Source organism: Macrotis lagotis, chromosome 1 (genome assembly GCF_037893015.1).
Source record: "Macrotis lagotis isolate mMagLag1 chromosome 1, bilby.v1.9.chrom.fasta, whole genome shotgun sequence".
Classification (NCBI taxonomy): domain Eukaryota; kingdom Metazoa; phylum Chordata; class Mammalia; order Peramelemorphia; family Peramelidae; genus Macrotis; species Macrotis lagotis.
The window spans coordinates 443,737,021-443,762,783 of NC_133658.1; the positions used below are offsets into that span (position 1 = coordinate 443,737,021).

Below are 25,763 nucleotides of genomic sequence, written 5' to 3' on the forward strand. Positions count from 1 at the left end.
TGCTTTTCTAAGTCTTTTTTTGAGCTCATCCATAGCCTGTGCCTATTTTCTGTCTCTCTTGGAAGTTTTGTATACAGAAATTTCGACTTTGTCATCTTCTGAGTGTATATTTTGATTCTCCATGGGACCAAAGTAATTTTCTGTGGTCAGATTCTTCTTTTTTTGTTGTTTGCTCATTTCCTCAGCTTACAACTGATTTACTGTACTTCCAAGTCTTTTGGGGGGGTTGGGACAACCCACAGGGATCTTAATTCCTCTGAGGTCTTATGAGAGGCTCTGACTGCTCTCTTGCCTCATCTCTGGGTTGGGGACAAGCACAGGCCCTCACTTCTGCCCTGGAGCTGTGAGGATGGTCCCTGCTCGGCTGTGGTCATATGGAAGCCCAAACTGCAACCTGGATCTGAGTGTGGGCAAACAGTAGAGTCCTGACCCAGGGAGAGCAAAGGGACCTCTACATTCTCCCCAGACCCCCTTACCATCTGTGAGCTGAGAGCTCTGGAAGTGCTGGGTGACTCTGCCAGCTCCCACCGCAGGTTTTTACCACAGGGCTGCTCTGAGGCCAGCACTCTAGTGTGACAGAGTTCTCCCCCTACCCACCCAAGTTGTCCCCGGTGATCCTTGGGCCAAGAGGTCTGGAAACTGCCCCCTCTGCCATCGACTCAGGTGCCCCACAAGCTTGTTCCTGGAAGGCTGGAGCTGTTTTGCTCCACCTGGCTGAGCTGCGCTGCATCTGTGCTTTGTCTGTTTCAAACCCCTGTCCCAATGAAACAGATCTTTCCTGCAGAAACTTCTAAATTGTCTTGGATTAGGTAATTGTATCACTCAGTCTTTCTGTGGGTTCTGCCCCTCTAAATTTTGACTAGAGTCATAATCTGATGGCTTTTAGAGTTTTTTCGGGGAATGAGTTTCTGGGAATTCCTGCCTTCTCATAGCCATCTTGGATTTGCTCCAATATTACTCATTCTTTGGTTTTTTTTTTTAGGTTTTTGCTAGGCAATCAGGTTAAGTGACTTGCCCAAGGCCACACAGCTAGGTAATTATTTAGTATTTGAGGCCAGATTTGCACTCAGGTCCTCCTGACTCCAGGGCTGGTGCTCTATCCACTGCACCACCTAGCCGCCCCAGATACTACTCATTCTTCAGAAGTTTTTTTCCCCGAGAGCAAGCCTAAGTTTTCCCCTTTTTCAGTTTTCACCTAGTAATCATATGATTTCTGTTGATTTTGCTATTGATATGTTCAGTTATGTTGAGTGTTTTCCTAATATTGAACCATCCTTGCCTACCTGTTATAGATTCTATCTAATCATGATATATTATCCTAATAATAATAACTTGTACTCTCTTTGCAAAAATTTTAAGATTTTTGCATCAGTGTTCATTTAGGGGATTGGTTTCTAAGTCAGATTTAGATATCAGCTACATATTGGTTTCATAAAAGGAACTTCGTAGAACTCCTATTTTTTAAAATAATGTAGAATTATGTAGAATTGGAATTAATAATTCCTTAAAAGTTTAGTAGAATTCAGTTATAGATCTGTCTGGACCTGGAGACTCTTTCGTAGGGAGTTTATCTATAGTTTCTTAAATTTCTTTTTCTAAATGGAGTTTTTTTTTTACTTCCTCCTTTGTTAATCTGGGCATTTCGATTTTTGTAAATATTCAACCATATTTCTTTCTATCCCTGTTCAGTTTTCTCCAAAGGTTTATCATATCTAGGTTTTCTACCATTCTATTTACCTCCTTCATTTTTGTTGTCTATAACTTCCTGTAACTCATGCAGCTTCTCTCCAAGAATCTGGATGCTCTACTGCTTGGTTCATGCATATTTAGTATTGAAATTGCTTCTTTGTCTATGGTACCTTTTAGAAGGATATAGTTTCCTTCCTTTTGTCTTTTAATGTAATCTGTTTTTTCAGCTGCTTTGTCTGAGATAAGGATTGCCACCCCTGCCTTTTTCACTTCAGCTGAAACATAATATATTCTGCTCCAACTTTTTACCTTTACTTGGTATGTATCTGTCTGCTTCAAGTGTGTTTCTTGTAAACAACATATTTGTAGGATTCTGGTTTTTAATCCATTCTACTATATGGGAGAGTTCATCCCATTCACATTTACAGTTAAGATTTACTAATTCTGTGTTTCTCTCCATGCTATCTTTCTCCAATTATATCTTTCTCTTTCCTTTCCTTTTTCCTTCTCTCCAGAGTTTTACTCCCTTTCCTGTTTAACTTTTTTATTTAGGTTTTTTTTTTTTTTGCAAGGCAATGGGGTTAAGTGGCTTTCCCAAGGTCACACAACTAGATAATTATTAAGTGTCTGAGGCCAGATTTGAACTCAGGCACTCCTGACTCCAGGTCCAGTGCTGTATCTACTGTGCCACCTAGCCGTGCCCCCCCCCCCATTTAACTTTTAGTTTATTTTCATTTATGCCTTAGCAAGTCTTCCCCTTTATCAGTCTCTTCTCCCCTTTTCTTTCACTCCCCCCCTCCACTTCCCTGTAGAGTAAGATAGATAAAAATCTATCTTATTTCCTCTCTGGGCCAAATCTATTGAATAGAATTTACTTATCTTTCACACCCTCCTTTGTTTCCTTGTATGGGATAAAAATCCACTTAAAAAATATTGAGGCTCCTGAGCAAAAAAAAAAAGTTTATTTCCTTTTCTTATGAGAAGGGCACACTCCAAGTCTCACAAAGGTAGTGAAGATCTAGGAGCTGCCCTAAATTGTCAGTCAAGCCAGATTATATCATCCATGGTGATCCTCTTCTCCTCCCTATCCTCTCTCTGTAGACTCATTGGTTAGTCTTCAGAATTACATTCTACTTGTGAAAATCTACCCCAGGAACGAAGAATGAAAGGTTTTCATAAAATATTACCTTACCATCCAGGTGGTGAGAACATCAAAAAGTCTATGTTGCAAATGAATAATGTCTGAGTATGCAAGATCTTCTTTAAAAAATCTACCATCATCCTAGTCAGTAAAAATAGCCTTATCAAAGAAGAAGTTTATAGCTTCTTTGGAATGCAGGGTTTTCTCATGGGAAAAATCTACTATTCTCCTAGAATTTTCTCTGTTATTTGAGAATTCTGGAATTTGGCTATGATAGCCCTTGGACTTTTTATCCTGGGGTCTCTTGCTGGAGGAGCTCTGTATATTCTTTCAATGGCTATTTTGTCTTCTTGTTCTAGAACATTAGGACAGTTTTACCCTGATAATTTCCTACAAGATGTTTTCAAGGTTATTTTTTTTTGATCTAGGTTTTCTGTATTGTAGTAATTGTTAATTATCTCTCATGGATCTATTTTCCAGGTTGCTTGTTTTTCCTAAAAGGTACTTCATGTTTTCTTCCAAATTTTTCAGGCTTTTTACTTTGTTTGATGGAATCTAGTGACCCCATAGATTCATTGGTTTCTATTTGTTCAATTCTAACTTTTAGGGTTTTTATTTTCTTTAATTAGCTTTTGTGTTTCCTTTTCCAGTTGGTTGATCTTATTTTTTGAAGTTATATTTTTTCTAGTTTGTTATTTTTAATTTTAACAAAGTTGATTTCTTTGGTCAGTTTTTCATAATTTTCCTGCATGAATCTCATTTCTTTTTTCCATTTTTCTTTTTTCCTTTCTTCTTTGATTTTTCAATTCTTTTTTAAGCTCTTCTATGAGCTGTTGGATTTGAGTCCAGTTTATTTTTGAGACTTCTCCTGTGGGTTAATTTTTCACTGTTTTCTTCTTCCAAAGTGGCATCATTATCATCTTTGTCTACATAGTAGCTTTCAATGGTGAGGGCTCTTTTAGCTTTTTTTGTTTATCTTGAAAGGTCTGTACTCTAATCCTGGGATATAGGAATATAGGCTCAAGATTTTTTATGCTGGGGCTTGTTTCTGATCCCTGACTTCTTGTTGTCCAAGATGTTGCCTGTGCAGTCCAGGCATTGTCTTTGCAGAGGCTTGTTTCCTCCATGGTTTGTTCCCAACCCCATCCTGTCTATTGCCCCAGTGTTCCCAGGGCTCAGACTTTGTTTACGATTGGGACCCACCCTGCTGGCTTGCTAATCTACCTTCCAGAACCTGTGCTGTTGTCAAGCTATTGGGACCTGGACTGCACTGTGACTAAAAGCCTCCTGCTGACATTCCTGCTCTCCCACCTCCTGGGCTTTACTTCCCCTTTTCCCCCAAAGAGACAGACCTCCATTGAAGCTTCTCCACAATGTCTATTGTTGAAAACTTCTTTAGATCTTGTTTTTTTTTTGTGTGTGTGTGGGATCTGACACTTTAATGTCTGTGCAGAGGCTTCATTTAGCTTTGTGTAAAGAAAAGCCCCAGGAGCAGGCTAACCTCATGCTGCTATCTTGGCTCCATTCTGGAAGTCTCAGTAGCCAACTTTCTAATGGCACTCAGAATATGCTTCTTTAACTGATAATGATGTTTGTCCTTTATTCTTGAAGAAGGGCTTGACATCAAAGGAGATAATGCCATGACAAACATGGATTGAATTTAAGTGAAGGGGTTCTGTACTGAGTCAACAGTCTCACTTTGTTCTCCAGAGCCAATAGGGTCCAGTAATCAAGTATGAATCAGGATGATTGGGGATGGCCCCGGATGTGTGACAAACAGGGTTATATGATTCACCCAAGGACACACAGCTACTTAGTGTCAGTTGTCTGAGATTGAATTCAGACTCTCTTGTCCTTCTGACTCCCAAGTTCAGTGCTCTATTCACTGCACCACCTAGCAGCCCAATTTATTTAACTAGTCAAGAATTGGAGGAATTAATATTCCTCCTGCCAATTTCTTGGCAAAGATACTGAAGTGGTTTTCAGTTTCTTTCTCCAGCTCATTTTATAGATGAAGAAATTTGTTGTGGCCTGCTTTACCTTGGGGCCCACAGTGACGACCTCCCTCCCGGAGGGGAGCTGAGAATAAGGAGTCAAGACTCCACTGCCTTATGCCTCCAGCTCAATTTTATTACTGCTTAGCTTCTACATATATATACTGTTAGGTCTTCTGCGATAGAACAAAGAAAATTGAGGGAATGGGGGTGCACAAGAGGTGTGTACGTGCAGCGTCTTGCGTTACAGGATAAGTGGGTATGTAAGGGGGGAGGCGGTAAAACACAGCTGTGTCTTGTGCCCTTGGTCTGTGGGGCGGAAAGTCTAGCTCTCAAGGACTCTGGTGCACCTTATCTCTCAGGGCAGCAAGCCAGCCCCTGCCAGGTGGCGGTCCCTTAGAATAGCCTGTGTTGCCACAGAAACTGAGGCAAACAATGCCAAATGACTTGCCCAGGGTCACATAGCTAAGTAAGTATCTGAGGCAATATGTGAACTTAGGAAGACAAGTCTTCCTGCCTCCAGGCCCAACACTCTTATCCACTGTGCCACCTGTCTCAGGGGGGAGGCATAAGTAACTTTTTACAAAGGTCTTAAAAGGATTTTGAAACAGAAACTTCTAATTCTAGTTAAAATGTATTCTCAGGACTTCCTGCCAAGATGGTAGAGAGAAGACAGGCACAGTTTTAAAGTCTCCTGCTCTTTCCCCATCTATGATATGAAACAAACCTCTTAACAGAAATCCAATCCACAAAAGCCAGGAGAAAGAACATCTACCTCAGGATTTGTCTTCAAAAGCCAGGGGTGAGTCCAGGTATAGAGGGTGGATCAGCCATGGATCAACCTGATCAGCAGCTGGATTGGAGCCCCAGGAGCCTGAGGACCTGAGTGCCAGACCTGTTTGATCAGTGGCCGGAATGGACTGCCGAAGTTTAGATCTACTAGGGAGACCTTGGTGTTAGTGCTGACCCTCTGGAGCTTGCTGACAGGGCTGGGGGTAGAGTTCTGCTGCAGGAGAGCTACGGACACCATCCCTGGACTCCTCGGGTCTGAGGAACTCTGAGTCCATGCCTCCATTGCAGCTGAGGCCTCTTCCCAGAACAAACACAATTGCAGACTACTTCTGCCCTAGGCACAGGTGTGTGAGCAGAAGAACCAACTCAGCTGACAATAGGGGGAGGGATGACCTCACCCCGGGGGTAGAGCTTACCAAAGTATGAAGGCAAAAGTATTCAACAGCTTCAATCACTCCCTTCAGACTGAGGGAGTAGACCTTAGTCAAGGTCACAGACACTCCAGAGAAAGCAACCAGCCTACTGGCCAGCTGGAGAAATTGCACTCAGTGAGTAAAGCCTATAGGGATCCCAACACCAAACCTCTTTGAACCAGCCCCTCCCCAACTCAATGTCTTAGCAAAATGAAGAAAGGTCAGTAGAAAGGTGGATCCATAGAAAAATTCTTGGAAGGAAAAGACTCTAACTCAGAGAGACCTAGAACCTCGGAGGAGAATATGATCTGGTCTCCAGCACAGAAAGACTTCCCTGAAGAAATAAGGAAGGAGTTTAAAAAGCAATTGGAAAATTTGGGAGCGAAAATTAACACCTTGCAACAAGAAAACAAATCATTGGAAATTGTTCAGTTACAAAATGAGAATAAATCTCTCAGATCATCAATTGGACAAATACAAAATGAGAATAATTCTCTCAGATCCTCAATTGGGCAAATTCAAAAAGAAAATAATTTTCTCAAAACCTCAATTGGTCAAATGGAAAGCTCTTTCAAAAGTAGAATTGACCAATTGTAAAAGAAGGTGCAAAAGGTAAATGAAGAAAACTTCTTCCTAAAAAAAAAGAATGGAGTCTACGGAAACTAATGACTTCACGAGACAGCATGAGCCTATTAAACAAAGTCAAAAATAGAAAAAATAGAAGAAAATGTAAAATACCTCATCAGCAAAACCACTTACTTTGAGAATAGGTCGAGGAAGGGCAACCTGAGAATTATTGGACTTCCTGAAAACATTGAAGAGTAAAAAAACCTAGACTTAATATTACAGGATTTAGTGATGGAAAATTGCCCTGGGAGGTGGCTAGGTGGCACAGTGAATAGAGCACCAGCCTTGGAGTCAGGAGTACCTGGTTTCAAATCTGACCTCAGACACTTGATAATTACCTAGCCGTGTGGCCTTAGGCAAGCCACTTAACCCCATTGACTTGAAAAATCTTAAAAAAAAAAAAAGGAAGAAAGAAAGAAAAGAAAATTGTCCTCATATTATGAAAACAGAGGGTAAAGTACTTATTGAAAGAATCCATTGATCCCCTCCAGAAAGAGATCCAAAAATGAAGACACCAAGGAATGTTGTGGCCAAATTCCAGAATTTTCAGATAAAAGAGAAAATCCTTCAAGCAGCCAGAAAGTAACAATTTAAATATCAAGGAGCCACAGTAAGGATTACGAAGGACCTGGCTGCATCAACATTAAGGGATCGAAGGGCCTGGAACAAGATATTCTGAAGAGCAAAGGAGCTTGGAATGCAGCCAAGAATCCACTATCCTGCAAAGCTGAGCCTTCATTTTTCAGGGGAAAAGATGGACATTTAATGAAATGGAAGAATTCCAAAAATTCTTGATGGAAAGACCAGAGCTAAATAGAAAATTTGGACGTCAAAAAGGAGGTTCAAGAGACACATGAATAGGTAAAAAGAAAAAAAAGAGGGGGGTAAAGAAAAAAAAATGCTATCCAATAAGTTGAAACTGGCTATATCCCCTCAGGGGGAAAAAGATTCTCATAACTTTTGAGAATTGTAACTCTAACAGAGAGAATATACCTAACCAGAAGTGATGGACACTCATGACTTATCCATGGGACTGCTATCCAATGGGATGAGACTGGCTATAACCCTACTTGGGAGAAAGACTCTAATAACTCTCAAGAAATGTAACTTTATTAAATAGAATGTACTTAGCTAGAAGTGACAGATACTCAAAATTTTCTATGACTCAGAATGATTTTAAAGACACTACCTTCTTAAAAGGGGGGACAGGAAGGAGATGGGAGGAGGGGATTGAATGGGGTAAATCTCATTACACTAAGAGTTACAAAAGACCTATGGTAATAGAGGGGAAGAAGGGAGGAGATGAGAAACACCTGAATCTTCTTCTCATTAGACTTGACTTTAAGTCAACTTACACACATACTCAGTTAACTTAAAAAAAAAATCTAACCTTTCAAGTATCAAAAGGGGAAAAGGGAGGGGAATGGAGAAAGGGAGGGGGAGGGAAAAAAGGGAAACTAACAAAAGGAAGGGAAGGGAAGGGGAAAGAAAGGGGAAGGGATGGATATAGGAGGGCAAACACACTGAAGGTGGTGGTATTCAGAAACAAAATACTGAGGAATATGGATAAGCGGGGGAAGGGGAAAATAAAAACAGAGGGAAGATAGCATGGAGGGTAATAAAGAATAACTTTGTAAATGGGATGAACTCTCCCTTAAAATGTAAGTGAATAGCAGAGTGGATTAAAAACTAGAATCCTACAATATTCTGCTTACAAGAAACTCATTTGAAGCAGAGAAATACATATAAAGGTAAAAGATTGTAGCAAAATATATTTTGCTTCAGCTGAAGTGAAATAAAGGAGGGGTAGCAATCCTTATCTCAGATGAAGCAACTGCAAAAATAGATAGTATTAAAAGAGATAATGAAGGAAATTATTCTCCTAAAAGGTACCATAGACAATAAAGTGATTTCAATACTGCATGTATATGCATCCAGTGGTATAGCATCCAAATTCTTAGAGGAGAAGCTGAAAGAACTACAGGAAGACATAGACAGCAAAACTCTACTAGTGGGAGACCTCAACCTCCCACTCTCAGATCTAGATAAATCAAATCATAAAATAAACAAGAAAGAAATTAAGGAGGAAAATAGATTGTTAGAAAAACTAGATATGGTAGATTTATGGAGGAAATTAAATGGGGATAGAAAGGAATATACCTTTTTGTCTGCAGTACATGGCACTAATACAAAAATAGGACATAAAAATCTAATGATCAACTGTAGAAAGGCAGAAATAGTGAATACATCTTTCTCAGATCACAGTGCAATATTGAGCCTAGGAGATATAGACCCAGAACCAATTGGAAATTGAATAACCTCATTTTGTTTATTCTTATTTTTGTACAAATGATATTGTTTTTATACATTACTAAAATATTCTTGTTTGAGAGTAATCATAATCCCCCTCCACCCCCAAACAATATAGACCCGCATGAGTGATAAAGCACAGGAAAGAGAGAAAAATTAAAGTTAATAATAATATTAATAATATGTGCAGCCATGTGATGCAGTGGACGGAGCTCCAGCGCTAGAGCCAGGAGCACCCGAGCCCAAATCCAGCCCCAGATGCCTGACAATCACCCAGCTGTGTGACCCTGGGAAAGCCATCTGAACCCCCGTTGCCCAGCAAAAAAAAAAAAGCCCAAAATAACATAAAATTATAATAATAGTAGGGGCGCCCAGGTGGCTCAGCGGATAGCGTACTGGCTCTGGAGCAAGGAGCACCCGGCTCCAAATCTGGCCTCAGACACCCAACAATCATCCAGCTATGTGGCCCCAGGCAAGCCATCCGCCCCATTTGCCCTGTAAACAACCCCCCCACACACAAATAATAATAGTAAAAAATGTGCTACAGTCTGTTCCAACACCTCCAGCTCTGTCACGGGTGGGTCACATTCTTTATGATAAGTCTATCACAAATGCTACTTCCATATTTTTCCACCATTTCCATTGCTGAATGCAACTCCTTCCATTTGTACTTCCCCACTACCATATACTATATTTTCTCTCTCCTTTCATTCTGTCCCTCTTCTTAAACATGCTGTAGGATAGCTGAGTGGAGCAGCAGACAGATGCCCAGCCCTGACGCCAAGGGGCCCCAAGCCCACATACCACCCCTTAGGCCCAGCATCCACCCCGCCCTATGGTCCTGGACAGGCCATCAAATCCCAACCCCTTTCAAGAAGTAAAAAAGAAAATGTGTTATATCAGACCACTCTTCCCCCCACAGGCCATCCTCTCCTCCATCACTTACTCTCCCCCTTCCCCCTTCTCCCTTCTCTCCTTCTTACTCTACATGTCTATACCCTATTGAATACATATGCTGTTTCCTTTCCTAGCCACCTCTGATGAGAGCGAAGTTTCCCTCATTCTCCCTTGCCTTCCCCCCTATCATATCATTGCAGTAGCTCACTGTAATTCAAAAAAATCTTATTATAAGAAATATCTTAGCGTACTCCACCTCTCCTTTTTCTTTCTTCCATTACATTTCCCTTTTAGCCATTGACTCCATTTTTACACTATTATATCTTCAAATTCAGCTCTCTCCTGTGCTTTATCTATAAAAGCTCCTTTTACCTGCTCTATTAAATGAGAAGGTTTATATGAGTATCATCACTACCATTTTTCTGTGCAGGAATACATGTAGTTCATCATCATGAAGTCCCTCATATTTTCCTCTTCTCCACTCTCTATGCTTCACCTGAGTCCTGTATCTGAAGATCAAACCTTCTGTACAGCTCTGGCCATTTCAATAAGAACATTTGAAATTCCCCTGGTTCATTGAAAGTCCATCTTTCTCCCTGGAAGAGGATGTACAGTTTTTCTGGGTTGTTGATTCTCGGTTGCATTCTGAGCTCTTTTGCCTTCCAGAATATTATGTTCCAAGTCCTGCAATCTTTTAATGTAGCTGCTAAGTCTTGTGTGATCCTGACTGCAGCTCCACAACATTTGAATTGTGTCCTTCTGGCTGCTTGTAATGTTTTCTCATTGACTTGAGAGTTCTGGAACTTGGCTATAATATTCTGGGTTTTTTTTTTTTTTGGATCTCTTTCTTGGGGAGATTGGTGGATTCTCTCTATTTCTATTTCACCCTCTGCTTCTAGGATATCAGGGCAATTTTGCTGTATTAATTCTTTGAAAATGATGTCAAGGCTCTTTTCCTGATCAGGACTTTCAGGTATTCCAATAATTTTTAAATTATCTTTCTTGGATCTGGTTTCCATATCAGTTGATTTTTTTCAATGAGATGTTTCATATTTTCTTCTACTTTTTCATTCTTTTGGTTTTGAAGCATTGTGTCCTGATTTCTTATAAAATCAGCAGCCTCCTTCAGTTCCCTTCTGCACCTGAAGGATTTTGTTTTCCTTAGAGAGATTTCTTATCTCCTTTTCCATCTGGCCAATTCTGCTTTTTAAAGCATTCTTCTCCTCAATAACTTTTTGAACTGTTCTATCCATTTGACCTATGCTGGTTTTTAACATGTTATTTTCTTCAGCATTTTTTTTTTGGATCTCCTTGACTAAGCTGCTGACTTCTTTTTCATATTTTTCCTGCATCTCTCTCATTTCTTTTCCCAGTTTTTCTTATATCTCCCTCACTTGATTTTCAAAGTGTTTTTTGAACTCTGTCATAACCTGAGCCCAGTTTCTGTTTTTCTTGGAGTCTTTAGATGTAGGAGGTTGTACTTCCTCATCTTCAGAATGAGTGTTTTGATCCATCTTGGTATCATAGGCAAAGTATTTCTCATTGGTGTCCTTTTTTCTCTGCTTACTCATTTCCCCAGCCTGTGCCTGGTTTTGGGGTGCTTCCTGAGCTTTTGAGTATTATTGGGCTACCCCCCTCCATAAGGATCTCCATGTATGAGAGGCTCTGTCTTCCTTCCTGGTCTTTGAATGACCACAAGCGCACCCCTCTGCCCCGGGGCTGAGGTGGGAGGATGCCCTGCTGTTCTATGGGGGACTTAGACTGTGATCAGGATCTGAATGTTGTCAGAACCTCAGAGTCCTGTTCCAGGGACAGAGGACAGAGCTAGGCAGTCTCTCTCCACTCCCCCCCCAGGCTCAGCACTCGGCCTGGGGGCTCTTGCCTACCGGCTCTGCCTGCTTCAGGTTCCTGGATCTGGTCTGCAATGGCCAAGCTGCTGGCTGAGTTCCCTGAGGGCTGGGCTTCACAGGCTCACTCTGGCAGAGGTCCCCCTGCTGATCCCCCAAGTTGTGCCCAGTGCTTCCCAGGGTATAGGTCAGGAAACTGCCTCTGCTGCCTTGAGCTGCAGCTCCCAGCACCCTGTGGCTGCCTCTGGGAGGCTGAAGTTCCCGCTCCTCTAAGCCCTGTGGAGCGGAGCCTTTCCACTCTTTTCCAGTTTACCTTGGGTTGGAGAACTGCCTCACTGGATCCCTCTGGATTCTGTCTCTTGAAAATTTAGTTAGAGTGCTTAGTTTATAAGTTTGGAACTATTTGAGTGAGAGCACCTAAGAGACAATCCTCTCCTGTCACCATCTTGGCTCCGCCCACTTGAATAACCTCATTTTAAAGAATGAGTGGATCAAAAAACAAATTATGGAAAAAAATTAATCATTTTATCCTAGATAATAACAATAATGAAACAACATACCAAAACCTATGGGATTCACTCAAAGCAGCTGTGTAAGGGGATATATTATATCTTTAAATGCTTACATGAATAAATTAGAGAAAGAAGAAATCAATGAACTAAATATGCACCTAAAAAAATTACAGAAAGAACAAATTAAAAATGCCCAGTTAAATACCAAATTAGAAATTCTAAAAATTAAAGAAAAAAAGAAATTGAAAGCAAAAAAATTATTGAATTTATTAATAAAACTAAAAGTTGGTTTTATGGAAAAAACAATAAAATTGATAAACCTCTGGTTAATTTGATTAAAAAAAGAAAGAAAAGCAAATTGCTAGTATAAACAAAAAAGGTGAACTTACCACCAATGAGGAGGAAATGAAATTAATAATTCAAAATTATTTTGCCCAACTCTTTGCCAATAAATTTGACAATCTAAGTGAAATGGATGAATATTTACAAAAATATAAGTTGCCCAGGTTAAATGAAGAGATTAAATACCTAAACAACCTATCTCAGAAAAAGAAATTCAATAAGCCATCATTGAACTCCCTAAGAAAAAGTCTCCAGGGCCTGATGGATTCACAACTGAATTCTACCAAACATTTAAGGCACAATTGGTTCCAATTCTGTAGAAACTCTTTGGAAAAATAGGGAAATATGGAACTCTGCCTAACTCTTTCTATGATACCAATATGGTGCTGATACCTAAACAAGGAAGAGTTAAATAGAGAAAAAAAATTATATCCCTGATGAATATAGATGTAAAAATCTTAAATAAAATATTAACAAATTGATTACAACTAATTATCACTGGGATTTGACCAAGTAGGATTCATCCTAGGAATGCTGTGTTGGTTCAGTATTAGGAAAACTGTTAGTATAATCAATTATATCGACAATAAACCTATCAGAAATTATATGATCCTATCAATAGATGTTGAAAAAGCTTTTGACAAAATACAGCTCCCATTCCTACTTAAAAACAATAGAGAGTGTAGGAATAAATGGACTTTTCCTTAGAATAATTAGCAGTATCTATCTGAAACTATCAACAAGCATTATATTCAATGGAGTGAGGCTAGAGGCATTCCCAATAAGATCAGGGGTGAAACAAGGATGCCCATTATCACCACTACTATTCAATATCGTATTAGAAAATATTAGCTTCAGCAATTAGAGAAGAAAAAGACATTTAAGGAATTAGAATTGAGAAGGAAGAGACAAAACTCTCCTTGCAGATGATATGATGGTATACCTAGAGAATCTTAAGAAATCATCCAAAAAACTACTGGAAACAATTAGCAATTTTAGCAAAGTTGCAGGATATAAAATAGACCCTCATAAATCCTCAACTTTTCTATATATGACTAGCAAGATACATCAGGAATAGCTAGAAAGAGAAATCCCATTCAAAGCAACCTCAGACAATAGAAAATACCTGGGAGTCTATTTGCCAAAACAGACTCAGAAACTTTTTGAAAACAATTATAAAACACTTCTCACACAAATTAAATCAGATTTAAATAACTGGGCAAATATCAACTGCTCATAGATAGGTAGAGCTAATATAATAAAAATGACAATTCTACCAAAACTAAACTACCAATGAAAATTCCAAAAAAATTACTTTAATGAGTTAGAAAAAGTTGAAAATAAATTCATATGGAGAAATAAAAACTCAAGAAATTCCAGGAATTTAATGAAAAAATGTGCAAAAGAAGGGGGCTTAGCCCTACCTGATCTAAAATCATATTATAAAGCATCACTCATCAAAACTGTTTTGTATTGGCTAAGAAATAGAGTGGTGGACCAGTGGAATAGACTAGGTGTATTAGCAGGAAATGATTATAGTAATCTGCTGTTCGATAAACCCAAAGCGTCCAGCTATTGGGATAAAAACTCTCTCTTTGATAAAAACTGCTGGGAAAATTGAAAGTTAGTATGGAAGAAACTTAGATTAGGCCAATACCTCACACCCTTTACCAAGATAAGATCCAAATGGTTACAGGATTTAGACGTAAAAAAAAATACTATAAGCAAATTAGTTGATCAAGGACTAGTTTACCTGTCAGATCTATGGAAAGGGGAGCAGTTTATGACTAAGGAAGAGATGGAGAACATCACTAAAAACAAACTAGATGATTTCAGTTACATTAAATTAAAAAGCTTTCGTGCAAATAAAACCACTGTAACCAAGATCAAAAGAAATGTAGTAAACTGGGAAATAATCTTTACAACTAATGTTTCTTACAAAGGACTCATTTCTAAACTATACAGAGAACTGTGTCATATGCAACGGCAATTTACGGATGAGAAGGTCAAAGCAATCTATAGTCATATGAAAATCGCTCTAAATCATTACTTTTTAGAGAAATGCAAATTAAAGCTTCTCTGAGGTACCACCTCACACCTCTCAGACCAAAATGAATAATTATCATTGTTGGAAGGGTTGTGGGAAATCTGGGACACTATTACACTGTTGGTGGAGCTGTGAACTCATCTAACCTTTCTGGAGACAAATATGGAACTGCACCCAAAGGGCAACAAAAACATGCATACCCTTTGATCCAGCAATACCAGTACTGGGTCTATGCCCTGAAGAGATGATGAAAAAGGGTAAAAGCATCACTTGTACAAAAATATTCATAGCAGCCCTGTTTGTGGTGGTAAAGAATTGGAAATCAAGTAAATATCCTTCAATTGACGAATGGCTTAGCAAACTGTGTTATATGTATGTGATGGAACACTATTCTATTAGAAACCAGGAGGAATAGGGATTCAGGGAAGCCTGGAAGGATTTTCACAGACTGATGCTGAAGGAATTGAGCAGAACCAGAAAAACATTGTACACCCTATCAGCAACATGGCGGTGATGTTCACCCTAGATGGACTTGCTCGTTCCATCAGCGCAACAACCAGGGACAATTTTGGGCTGTCTGCAATGGAGAATACCATCTGTATCCAGATAAAGAGCCTTGGAGTTTGAACAAAGTTCAAGGACTATTCCCTTTAATTTAGAAAAAAAAAACAGGTAGCTTATTGTATGATCTTGTTATCTCTTAGACTTTTTGTTTCTTCCTTAAGGATGTGATTTCTCTCTCATCACACTCAATTTGGATCAATGTACAACATGGAAACAAAATAAAGACTGACGGATTGCTTTTCATGGGGGGTGTGGGGGGATGGAAGTAAGATTAAGAGAAAAAAATTGTAAAACTCAAAACTCAAATAAAATCTTTAAAAAAAATAAAATAAGGGGTGGCTAGGTGGCGCAGTTGGGCAAGCCACTTAACCCCATTTGCCTTGCAAAAACCTAAAATATATATACATATATACACACATATACATATATATATATATATATATATATATATACACATATAAATAATTGCAAAAAGAAATAAATGTGGCATGTGGCAGCTTATAGCCATGTCTTTCTCTTCATTTAAAAAAAAAGAAGCCTTGAGGAATGGGAATTCAGGGAAACCTCGAGGGATTTGCATGAACTGATGCTGAGAGAGATGAGCAGAACCAGAAAATCACTGTACACCCTAGGAGCAACATGGAGGTGATGATCAACCTTGATGGACATGCTTATTTCATCAATGCAACAATCAGGGACAATTTGAGGCTATCTGCAATGAGAATAACATATGTATCCAGATAAAGAACTGTGGAATTTGATCAAAGTTCAAGGACTATTCCCTTTAATTAATTAATTAATTAGTTTCTTTGTTTATTTTTTTAGGTTTTTGCAAGATAAATGGGGTTAAGTGATTTGCCCAGGGCCACACAGCTAGGTAATTAGAGACCGGATTTGAACCCAGGTATTCCTGATTCCAGGGCTGGTGCTTCATCCACTGCGCTACCTAGCTGACCGCCCCTAGAACTGGCGTTAAATTTTAAAGAATTCTAAGTGTTGTTTAAAACTGAGTATTCAGCTTCAAAACAACTCGGAAAAATAGCAGTATTTTTAGTTATCATATTCCTAAAATCTACTTTGCTTCTAAAAACATTCAGTGTCTACATAATGTTTCAAATTAAATGGACTCATTTGTTACATAGAGAATCCTATATGAAGAGATGAAGTTTGGTATCTTATACACATTTCTCAGTAATTGTGAGGAGGGCAATTCTAATGTTACCACTTCACTAGGAGCTAAATAATTTTATCCTGGGAAGAACAGTATGAGTCTTCATAATATCTATCTTGAAGGAAATCTTCACTATCTTAGACATCTCTGGTTCCAAAAGAATATTCTGGAGTTTAAGTAAAGAGAAAACATCCCCACTGAATCAGACCAGAACTTTGGCAACTCCAGAGAATTTTAAACTTGGTCTAATAGCATATTTTTACTCTCTAAAGTTATCAGTGATCTTTTAATTGCCAAATCTCAATCTTTGTTCTTCTCCACCTCTCTGCATTTGGAAATATTTCCTTTATCAAACTCTCCCAATATATATTTAATTTTTTAGTTTAAGAACTAAGATTTATATATCAATTAAAAAACGATTTCTGCATAACTTTCAAAAAATTCTTTTTATGGTTCCATTGAATATGTCCTGCTGACCACAATCATATATAGCATGATAAGTCCATCTCTTAATTTTACAGATGAGGAGCCTGTGGCTATGATTTGAATTCCAGTCTTTTGAACTGCAAAAGAACCTGGTTCAATTCATACCCTCTACTGCTACAACAACTTCATCCCTAACCTTTCACCCTTTCCTCTGTAGTCTCCCTTTCTGGGCTTAGTCTACCATTGAACACTCTCCCTCCTCAAATTACAATGTATATATTTACTTACATGTTATCTCCTCTCCCCTTTTTTCCCACTCACTAGAAAGTAATTTTTTTAAGTTGGGTTTCTTTTTCATCTTTGCTGATTGGGTAGGGCCTGAAATTTATATTTTTTTCTTATTACTTTCTAGTTCGTTTTTCAAATTCATTTTACTCTTATTTCTAAAAACCATGAAAATTGTATCATCAGTTGAAATAAGTTAGTATCTTGTCTTTTTCTTGACTTTTTCTCCCCCCCGCCATTTCTGAGAAAGAACAAATGGTCTAGTGATGGAAGCCCTAGTGTCAGGAGACCTGATTTCCTTTTTCAATGCTGACCCTAGCACTGTCTTTGTTACCTTTAGCAAACTATAAAACCTTTCTAGGTTTCACTATGTGAAGTGATAATGGAATCATAGATTTAGAATTCAAACTGTCTTTACTCGTTCCTTGATTTTATAGAGGAGGAAACTGCAGTATAGGGATACTGAGTGCTTGATCCTCTCCAGTTTCTTAGGAAAACTTTTTTATGTGTGTTCCAAAAATAGGCAAAAGAAGCCCATATAAAATTATCTTTTTTTTCCCCTATAATGTTTACAGGTACAGATGAATTGTGATGGAAACTTTGAAAATGTAGAGCTGGGTGTCATAGGGAAAAAAAAGAAAGTTCCAAGACGAGTCATTCACTTTGTCAGTGGTGAAACCATGGAAGAATATAGCACTGATGAAGATGAAAGTGATGGTCAGGAGAAAATTGACCTTTTACCCACTATTGATCCGGTAGGTTTGTTACTTATTCTTTTTTATATTTTTCTTTTGCCTGGATAAATATAGAAGAGTCTTTGAAAGAAAATCTAGTGTATTCTCATAATTATTTTGTAAATAATTATGGCATTGTTTATATTCTTAGGTCTGTGTTCATGTAATTTTGTGGCACAGTGAGATTGCCATACTTGGATGCTTGCTCTGATACTTAGTAGCTATATAATCATGTCCAAAGTAATGCAACCTCTCTGAACCTTAGTGTCTGAAAAATTGGGATAATACCTCTCTAATTTAGTTCTTAAGGTTGTTGTAAGATTCAAATGAGAAAGCGAATATAAAGTATTTTGCAAAGTCAGTTATTAATGATATTTTACCTGTTTGAGAGATTGGTTTATTTGCTTTTTATTTTATGGAAACTATACGTGGCAATATTAATATCAGTGATTCTTTTTAAAGTGTCTTACTGAAAAATCATGAAACCTTCTGCTAACAAGTATACTATGTAATAGTAGTAGTAATGAACATGTAATAAAATATATAATAATAGTGGATAAAGAATTCACTTGTATAGGACCTCCTATGTCTAGATTCTGTGCTAAGCATTTTACAAATATCTTGTTTGATTCTCACAACAATGCTAGGAGATAAGTGCTATTATCTCCATTTTACATTTGAGAAAATTGAGGCAAATAGTGTCTGAGGCTGTTCTTCCTGACTACAGACCCAAAGTTCCATCCATAGTACCATCTCAAGCTATAACCAACCTTAAAAGAATCTAGAACTTTTCTCAGCCTTTTACAAATATGAAAATAATATAAAAAGAGAATCCATTACAGAGTAAATTAACATTAACTTCTTTCTTTTCATTACTTGTGGAATTTATCCCAATTAAGTGGCAACTTGAGATCATTTGGACCATAGATTGAGAGCTGCAAAGGTCCATAAAAACCAATTCATTTTACATATGAGAAAACTAGGGCCCAGAGAAAGCATATGACCAAAGTGTAACAGCTGGCAAAATGGATTTGACTTCAAATACAGCACACCTTCAAATATACTATGCTGTTTCCAAACAATAAAATTGTAAATGCTATAGTGGACAAGCTCTCTTCTATGGCACATTTTTACCAGTATTCTACATATTCTGAGTTCTTAGAATTTATAAACTTAAAAATAAATCTGTCCTTTTGTCCTTTGAAGTGAAAAGACCCAGGGGCGGCTAGGTGGAGCAGTGGATAAAGCACCGGCCCTGGAGTCAGGAGTACCTGAGTTCAAATCCGGTCTCAGACACTTAATAATTACCTAGCTATGTGGCCTTGGGCAAGCCACTTAACCCCATTTGCCTTGCAAAAAAACTAAAAAAAAATTGCAATCTTCTAAATGAAATTCAGTTACTCAAAAGAATTTGGTCTAAGTACACTTAAAGGAAAAATGTCTGATGTTCAAATAAGATAATGATATGAAGTTGGATTGATAATATATCGAGCTTATCCCTCAACCTATTTTTCTTAGACATTGTACGTGGCCAATGAGTTGGGACCAAAATTGAATAGATGAGCAGACTGATTCATCTTTAGGAAATAGCAGTTATTATAATGACTCCAAACTTAATGAATTAAAGACCCTTCTTTTCAACATTATATTTCATACATTTGCTCCCTTTACCTTTTAAGGGCTTCTCTTTCTTGGGTCTTTTTTTCATCTCCCTGCAGTCTCTCTTCTCACTGGAACCCATAGGTTCAGTTACTCTATGCATATGACTCTTAGATCTATATACCTTTCTCTTATCCCAGTCCTTTGAGTGCCAGTCCCGAATTACCAACTGTTTAGATTCCATAGATATCTCAAAGTCATCATTTCCAAAACACCTCAACTTCATCCCTTTTCCTAACTTTCCTATTTCCCTTGAAGCTAATGCCATCTTTCCAGTCATTAAATTTTAAAGTCTTGATGTTATAAACATTAGCAACTAGGGTTTCTCAGTGGATACCTAGGAAAAAATCGCTAATTGCTAAAAAGTAGAAAACAGTATTGCACAAACTCAGGCTTAAACAAAAACTTTTCCCCATATTCCACAATACATTGTAAATGGTTATATGACTTAAATATTAAAGATAATACTGGAAAAAATTAGAAGAGAAACAGATCATGTCCCTCTCAGTTATGGCTAAGATTTAAGCAAATGAGATAAGAGTCAAAAGATAACTTTGATTATTTGAGGCTGAGGAGCTTTTACATAGAAAATATTAATATACTTAGGATAAGAAGATAAGTACGGGGGCAGCTAAAGTAGTGCAGTGGATAGAACACCAGCCCTAGATTCAGGAGGACCTGAGTTCAAATTTGTCCTCAGACACTTAATAATTACCTAGCTGTGTGACCTTGGGCAAGTCACTTAACCCCATTGCCTTAATTAAATAAAAAAAATTTCAGTACCTAAACTGGGGAGAAAAATCTATCAAATTTCTCTAAGCTTTTGTTATTCAAGCTTTATAAACAATAAAATATAAGGCAATAATTTGCTAAGCCATAAATGGTCGAAGGATATGAACAATTCTCAAAAGAACTGCAGCATATTCACAACCACTTGAAAAATATGTTTTATAGAAATGCAAATAAAAGCAACCTTGAGGTTTCACTTCATACTCTGTAAATTGGCCAAAATGCCAATAATGTTGGAGTGGTTGTGGAATGATAGGCACACTAATACATTGTTGGTGGAGGTGTGAAATTTTGGAAAACAATTTGAAATTATACAAATGAAATGACTAAAATGTTCATACCTTTTGAAGTAGAAATTATATAATCCAAAATATTTATAGTAGTGCTTTTTTTTTTGTAAACAGCTATGAATTGGAAGCCGAGCAGATGCCCATCAGTTAAAGGAATGGTTAAAAAATTTGTTAAGGAATTTAATGGGACATTGCTGTGTTATAATAAACAATGTGTGATGAATTCAGAGAAGCATGAAAGGATTTATTGTGAACATACACATTGTAGTTACCAACAGTGTAAATGGAGACAACTATACTTCAAAAAGTTAAATGTAAATGTAACAAAATCAGATGTTACAAATTGCATGTATTCCAGAATTTTCCAGTGTATTGATCAATTAAACATATTTTTTTCCCTCTCTAAAAATACTTTTTGTTATGTGGAGTGACTCTCTTGGAAGGGAACGATTGGGGAGGGTTACCTTGGAATAACTGGGATGTAAGAAACAAGTTATCTCTGAAGAGAATATTGCTCTTCCAACAGACCATTGTGGGTAGCCCCACTTAAATTCCACCTTTGCCTTTCCTGGTATCCTTAGCTGGGATCAAGTGTAATATTTTCATCTGCAATTTTATAATTTACTTATTGTATAAATTATAACTATCAGTGTTTGTGACTTTTCTTTCTTCTAGACTGACATTAAGTCTATAAGTCCTTCTAGTCAGTGACTGGGTCACATCTAAAATTTGTATCTCCTCATGCTTAATAGTATTCTACAAATATATAGACCCTTAATAAATGTTTTTTTGATTGGTTGAGTACTGATCTATGACCTAGTGCACTACACAAGCCATCTAATCTCTCTGGGCTTCAGTCTTTGTGATCTATATAATGAAAAGTTTCAACTACCTGATATCAGGCCTGGAATTCTTTTTTTTTCTTACCTCTATCTCCTGTCTTCCTAGGTTTCTTCTAACTAAAGTTCTTTATTCTGCATAAAGTTTTTCTGGATGCTCTGTAAAGTTTGTGCCTTCCCTCTGGAGATTATCTTCATTTATACTGTATGTGTCTTATTTGTGCATAGTTTTCATGCTGTCACCACCACTGAAAGAGGACTCTCTGCAGGGTTCCTTCTGCTTCTCTGTGATCAGTCGAGTTACTGCACTGGATACTTCATGGCACCTATTGGCCAAGGGCAACAGAAGCTATCATCTGTCCCTTTGGAGCAGCACTTGCCTATCTCTCTCCCTTCAGAATGGTACTTACCTATCTTTAATTCCAACCCAAGTTCAACTGCTCTTCACATTGAATCCCTCTCTAGACTTTGGCTTTGTGAAGGGCAAGACCGCCTTGGAATGGATTTGCTGCAAGATAGAGGCTCACACCTTAGAAAGCATTGAGGTTCCAGTGGCATCTGATGAACTCAAGCTTTGGGAAGTGCGCTAAAAACAGAGGAGGGCAGCATAGACCTATGTGGCAAATTGACGCTCTTACTGTTTAAAGCTTTGAGAGGAAAGACTATCCTGAAGATTAGTGCATTGAAAGATAACCAGACTGACATTGCTGAAACATAATGGTGCCTCATATGCCAAAAGTTGCATTTCATTGCTAAATTATCACATACTGGTACTTTGCCCAGCCCTGCCGGAACACCAAGGTGCTTTGCTAATATGGGAGGAAAAAATTGAATTCAGTGTCCAAGAACTTCCATTATACCAGATCATCACCAAAAATTCTTTCCCCCATCAAATCAGGCCAAGGATTTTGGTAAAGGCAAGTGAGAAGGATGTTTTTACACAGCACTCCTGTTGCTGTAATAAACATATTGTGCAAGTCTTGTTTTCATGTCATGGTCCTCTTTGCTTATGAAGAACAAACAACATTATCTCTACCATTAGACTGTGAGCTCCTTTTGAGAGCAGGAACTAGGGGTGGCTAGGTGGTGCAGTGAATAGAGCACCGGCCTTGGAGTTAGGAGTACCTGGGTTCAAATCCAACCTCAGACACTTAATAAATTACCTAGCCGTGTGGCCTTGGGCAAGCCACTTAAACCCATTGCCTTGGAAAAGAAAATCTAAAAAAAAAAGAGCAGGAACTAGTCTTGCCTTTCTTTGTATCTCGATTGTTTAACTCAATACCTGGCACATAGTAGGCATTTAATAAATGATTATTGACTTGATTTGATTTAACTCTCGGATTCATATACACACACACACACACACACACACACACAATGAAATGACCAAAAGGCAGATACAAATTAAGGAATTGTCTAGATAATAAATCATTTCAACTCCTTGATTTTTTAAGGTCCCTTTCTATTCTGATATTTTGGGAGTCTGCTGTAGAAATAATTATTTATTGAGTTCCTTTCAAGTGTTTGTAATTGTAAAATATATTCTTTAGAATTCTCTCCAAAAACCTTTTAAAAACTTGTCTAAATTTTAGACAATATGGTTCTGTATTCTGATCACTTAAAAAGTATGATTAATTTGGGCTTGCCTCGTGTATACACATTAACAATGTTACAATGTTGAATGTTGCTACAAATTATTTTGACTTCTTGCTATTGCAGACAAAACTTACCTGGGGCCCCTACTTATGGTTTTACATGCTTCGTGCTGCTACATCAACCCTCTCAGGTATTGCTTTAATATATGAGTACTGTGAATAGCAAGTGACATTAGCAGCATTGCTTTAGTAAACCATAATAGAGAGTTAATGAAGAAGGGAATGGAATTAAAATAATCCTTCTCTAGCTCCTGCCTTTTGTTGTAGAGCTTTAAATTACTAAATTATATAACTCGCCTATCACTCCTCATTTAAAATGGCTTTTTTCTTAATCCTTTTTGTCCTGTGAACTTTTTTTTTGCTTTAATTGACCTTCTCACCAAATATTTTCTCTTCTCTTTACTTTCATGACATCATTACCCATAGTCCTTTGTCTATTTTTCTGATTGTTCCTTCTCAGTCTAATTTGCTAAATTATCATCCATAGTCTGTGCCTTAATTTCAGGTATTTATAGCAGAAATCAGACTCTGCTTAGGACTCTCTTTCCAAACTCTACCTTTTGCCGATCATATTAACTCATGAATTCAGTTTTGATCTCTCTCCTAAATTCCAGACAATCAGCAATTGTCAATTATTCCCTTTCATTCTGTCTTTGAATCTCCTATGTTTTGAACATAGTAGGTACTAAATAAATGTTTGTTGATTAATTGACATCTCTTCCTAGAAAGTCTCAAAATCAGTATATTCCCTACTTCTCTAGACCCTTTCTACATTCTCTTGTTTTCTTCTAATTACTCACCTTCACATCCTTGGCATTATTAATCAGACTTCCACACTTTTCTCCATCTAATTAGCTGTCACAGTTAATGCTTTGCCTACAGTTTTTCTCAACTCAAATGGCCACTACCCTCATGCAGATCTTTATTGTATTCATTGGAATGTTTTATTGTGGCTCCATGTCTTAACATCATCTGTGAACCCTTTTTTGTGACAAAAAAGACAATTAAGCAAACACAGCGAATATAGTGATCATCTAAAAGTTTATACATTATGTCTTAGTAACTTCCTATCTCTCTGCCTTAATGGAGGACTGAGGGACCTTTTTCATTATCTGAGTCTCTGAGATATCCTCATTGAATTTTTAGTTAGTGAGAGTTCAGTTTGATTTGCTGATATTTGATTTATTTTATTCTTGCAATTATAATTATGCCAAATATCACTTTCTTGATATTGCCTGTTTTACTTTGTGATTTAAAAAAACCTGTTTCTCTGAATTCATATTATTTATTTTCTTACTGCATAATGATGTTCCATATCATTTATTATCTCATACCTTTCCAGTAATTTCCCACTTTTTATCCAGTTCTTTGTTACCACAGAGTGCCACTATTAATATTTTGATATGTATTAATAATCTTTTTTTCTGTTTTTTATTTCTTTGGGACATTTCCCCAATAGAATAGTGGATAATTTCAAATTGTTGTCTAGAATGTTTAGACTATTTAAGACAGATCTATCTAGTATAGGTCCTTATTACCACCCAGTTAGGGTATACATTTGTACTCCTTACTTCCTATAGCCCTTACATAAGTGACTATTGCCATTTTTGGACATATTTGCCAATTTGCATCATGATTTCAGAGTTGTTTTAGTTTACCTTTACCTTACTATTAGTGATTTATAACATGTTTTCCTGTAGATATTTATAGTTTTCAGTTATTTTGAAAACTTTATATCCTTTAACCACTATTGGGGAATATTTCTTGATATGTGTTCTTCATTTTCTATATAATTTAGATATCAGTTTCTTCAAATGTATTTGATTACAAATATTTTTTCTATTTTTTTATTTCTCTTCTAATTCCATCTTTATTTGCCCAAAACCTTTTTTAGTTTTTTTGTAGCCAAAAATTATATATTTTACAAATTTTATGATCTCTTCTATCCTTAATTGGGTTAAGAATTCTACTCCAAGGGGTGGCTAGGTGGCGCAGTGAATAGAGCACCAACCTCGGAGTCAGGAGTACCTGGGTTCAAATCTGACTTCAGATACTTAATAATTACCTAGCCATGTGGCCTTGAAAAATCTAAAAAAAAAAAAAAAAAAGAATTCTACTCCAAGCAATAGTATGAAAATTACATGATTGTTTTCTCTACTAATGTTTTTATGGTATGATGCATTACACTTAGGTCATATAATCATTTTAATATTTACTGTGGCAAGTTGTGTGATTTATCTAAATTTAATTTCTGCTATTCTGCTTTTCTGTTATACTAAAAGTTCTTATTGAAAAATCAGGGTTTTTTTGTTGTTTTGCAAGGTAATAGTTAAGTGAGTTGCCCAAGGTCACACAGCTTAGTAAGTACTAAGTGTCTGAGACAGGATTTGAAATCAGGTCCTCCTATCTTTAGGGCTGGTGCTCTATCCACTGTGCAACTTAGCTGCCCCCCCCCCATCAATCTTTTTATAAAAATTTAGGCATTTGGGGGACAACTCAGTGACTCAGTGGATGGAGCACTGGCCCTGCAGTTGAGTTCAAATCCAGCCTCAGACACTTAATGATTGCCCAGCTATGTGACCTTGGGCAAGACACTCTTAACCCCATTGCCTTGAATAAATAAAACTAAAAAAAAAAAATTGAGGCATTACTAGGCTTCTACTCTGTATTACTTGGTTTTTTGCTAATCTAGCCTGACTTGCTGATATATTTTTCTGTTTTTTGATCTCAACTAGAGTAT

At 37.4% G+C, this 25,763-nt stretch overlaps 1 protein-coding gene across 1 annotated transcript in view; it reads left to right on the forward strand.

Annotated features, from left to right (window-relative positions):
- The window catches only part of FAM177A1 (family with sequence similarity 177 member A1), a 58,425-nt gene that overhangs the window by 7,254 nt on the left and 25,408 nt on the right, over positions 1–25,763 (forward strand). Inside the window, exons 3-4 of the mRNA XM_074209512.1 lie at positions 17,633–17,812; positions 23,088–23,154. Coding sequence (XP_074065613.1) covers positions 17,633–17,812; positions 23,088–23,154 — 247 coding nt within the window. The remainder of the gene's footprint in view (positions 1–17,632; positions 17,813–23,087; positions 23,155–25,763) is intronic.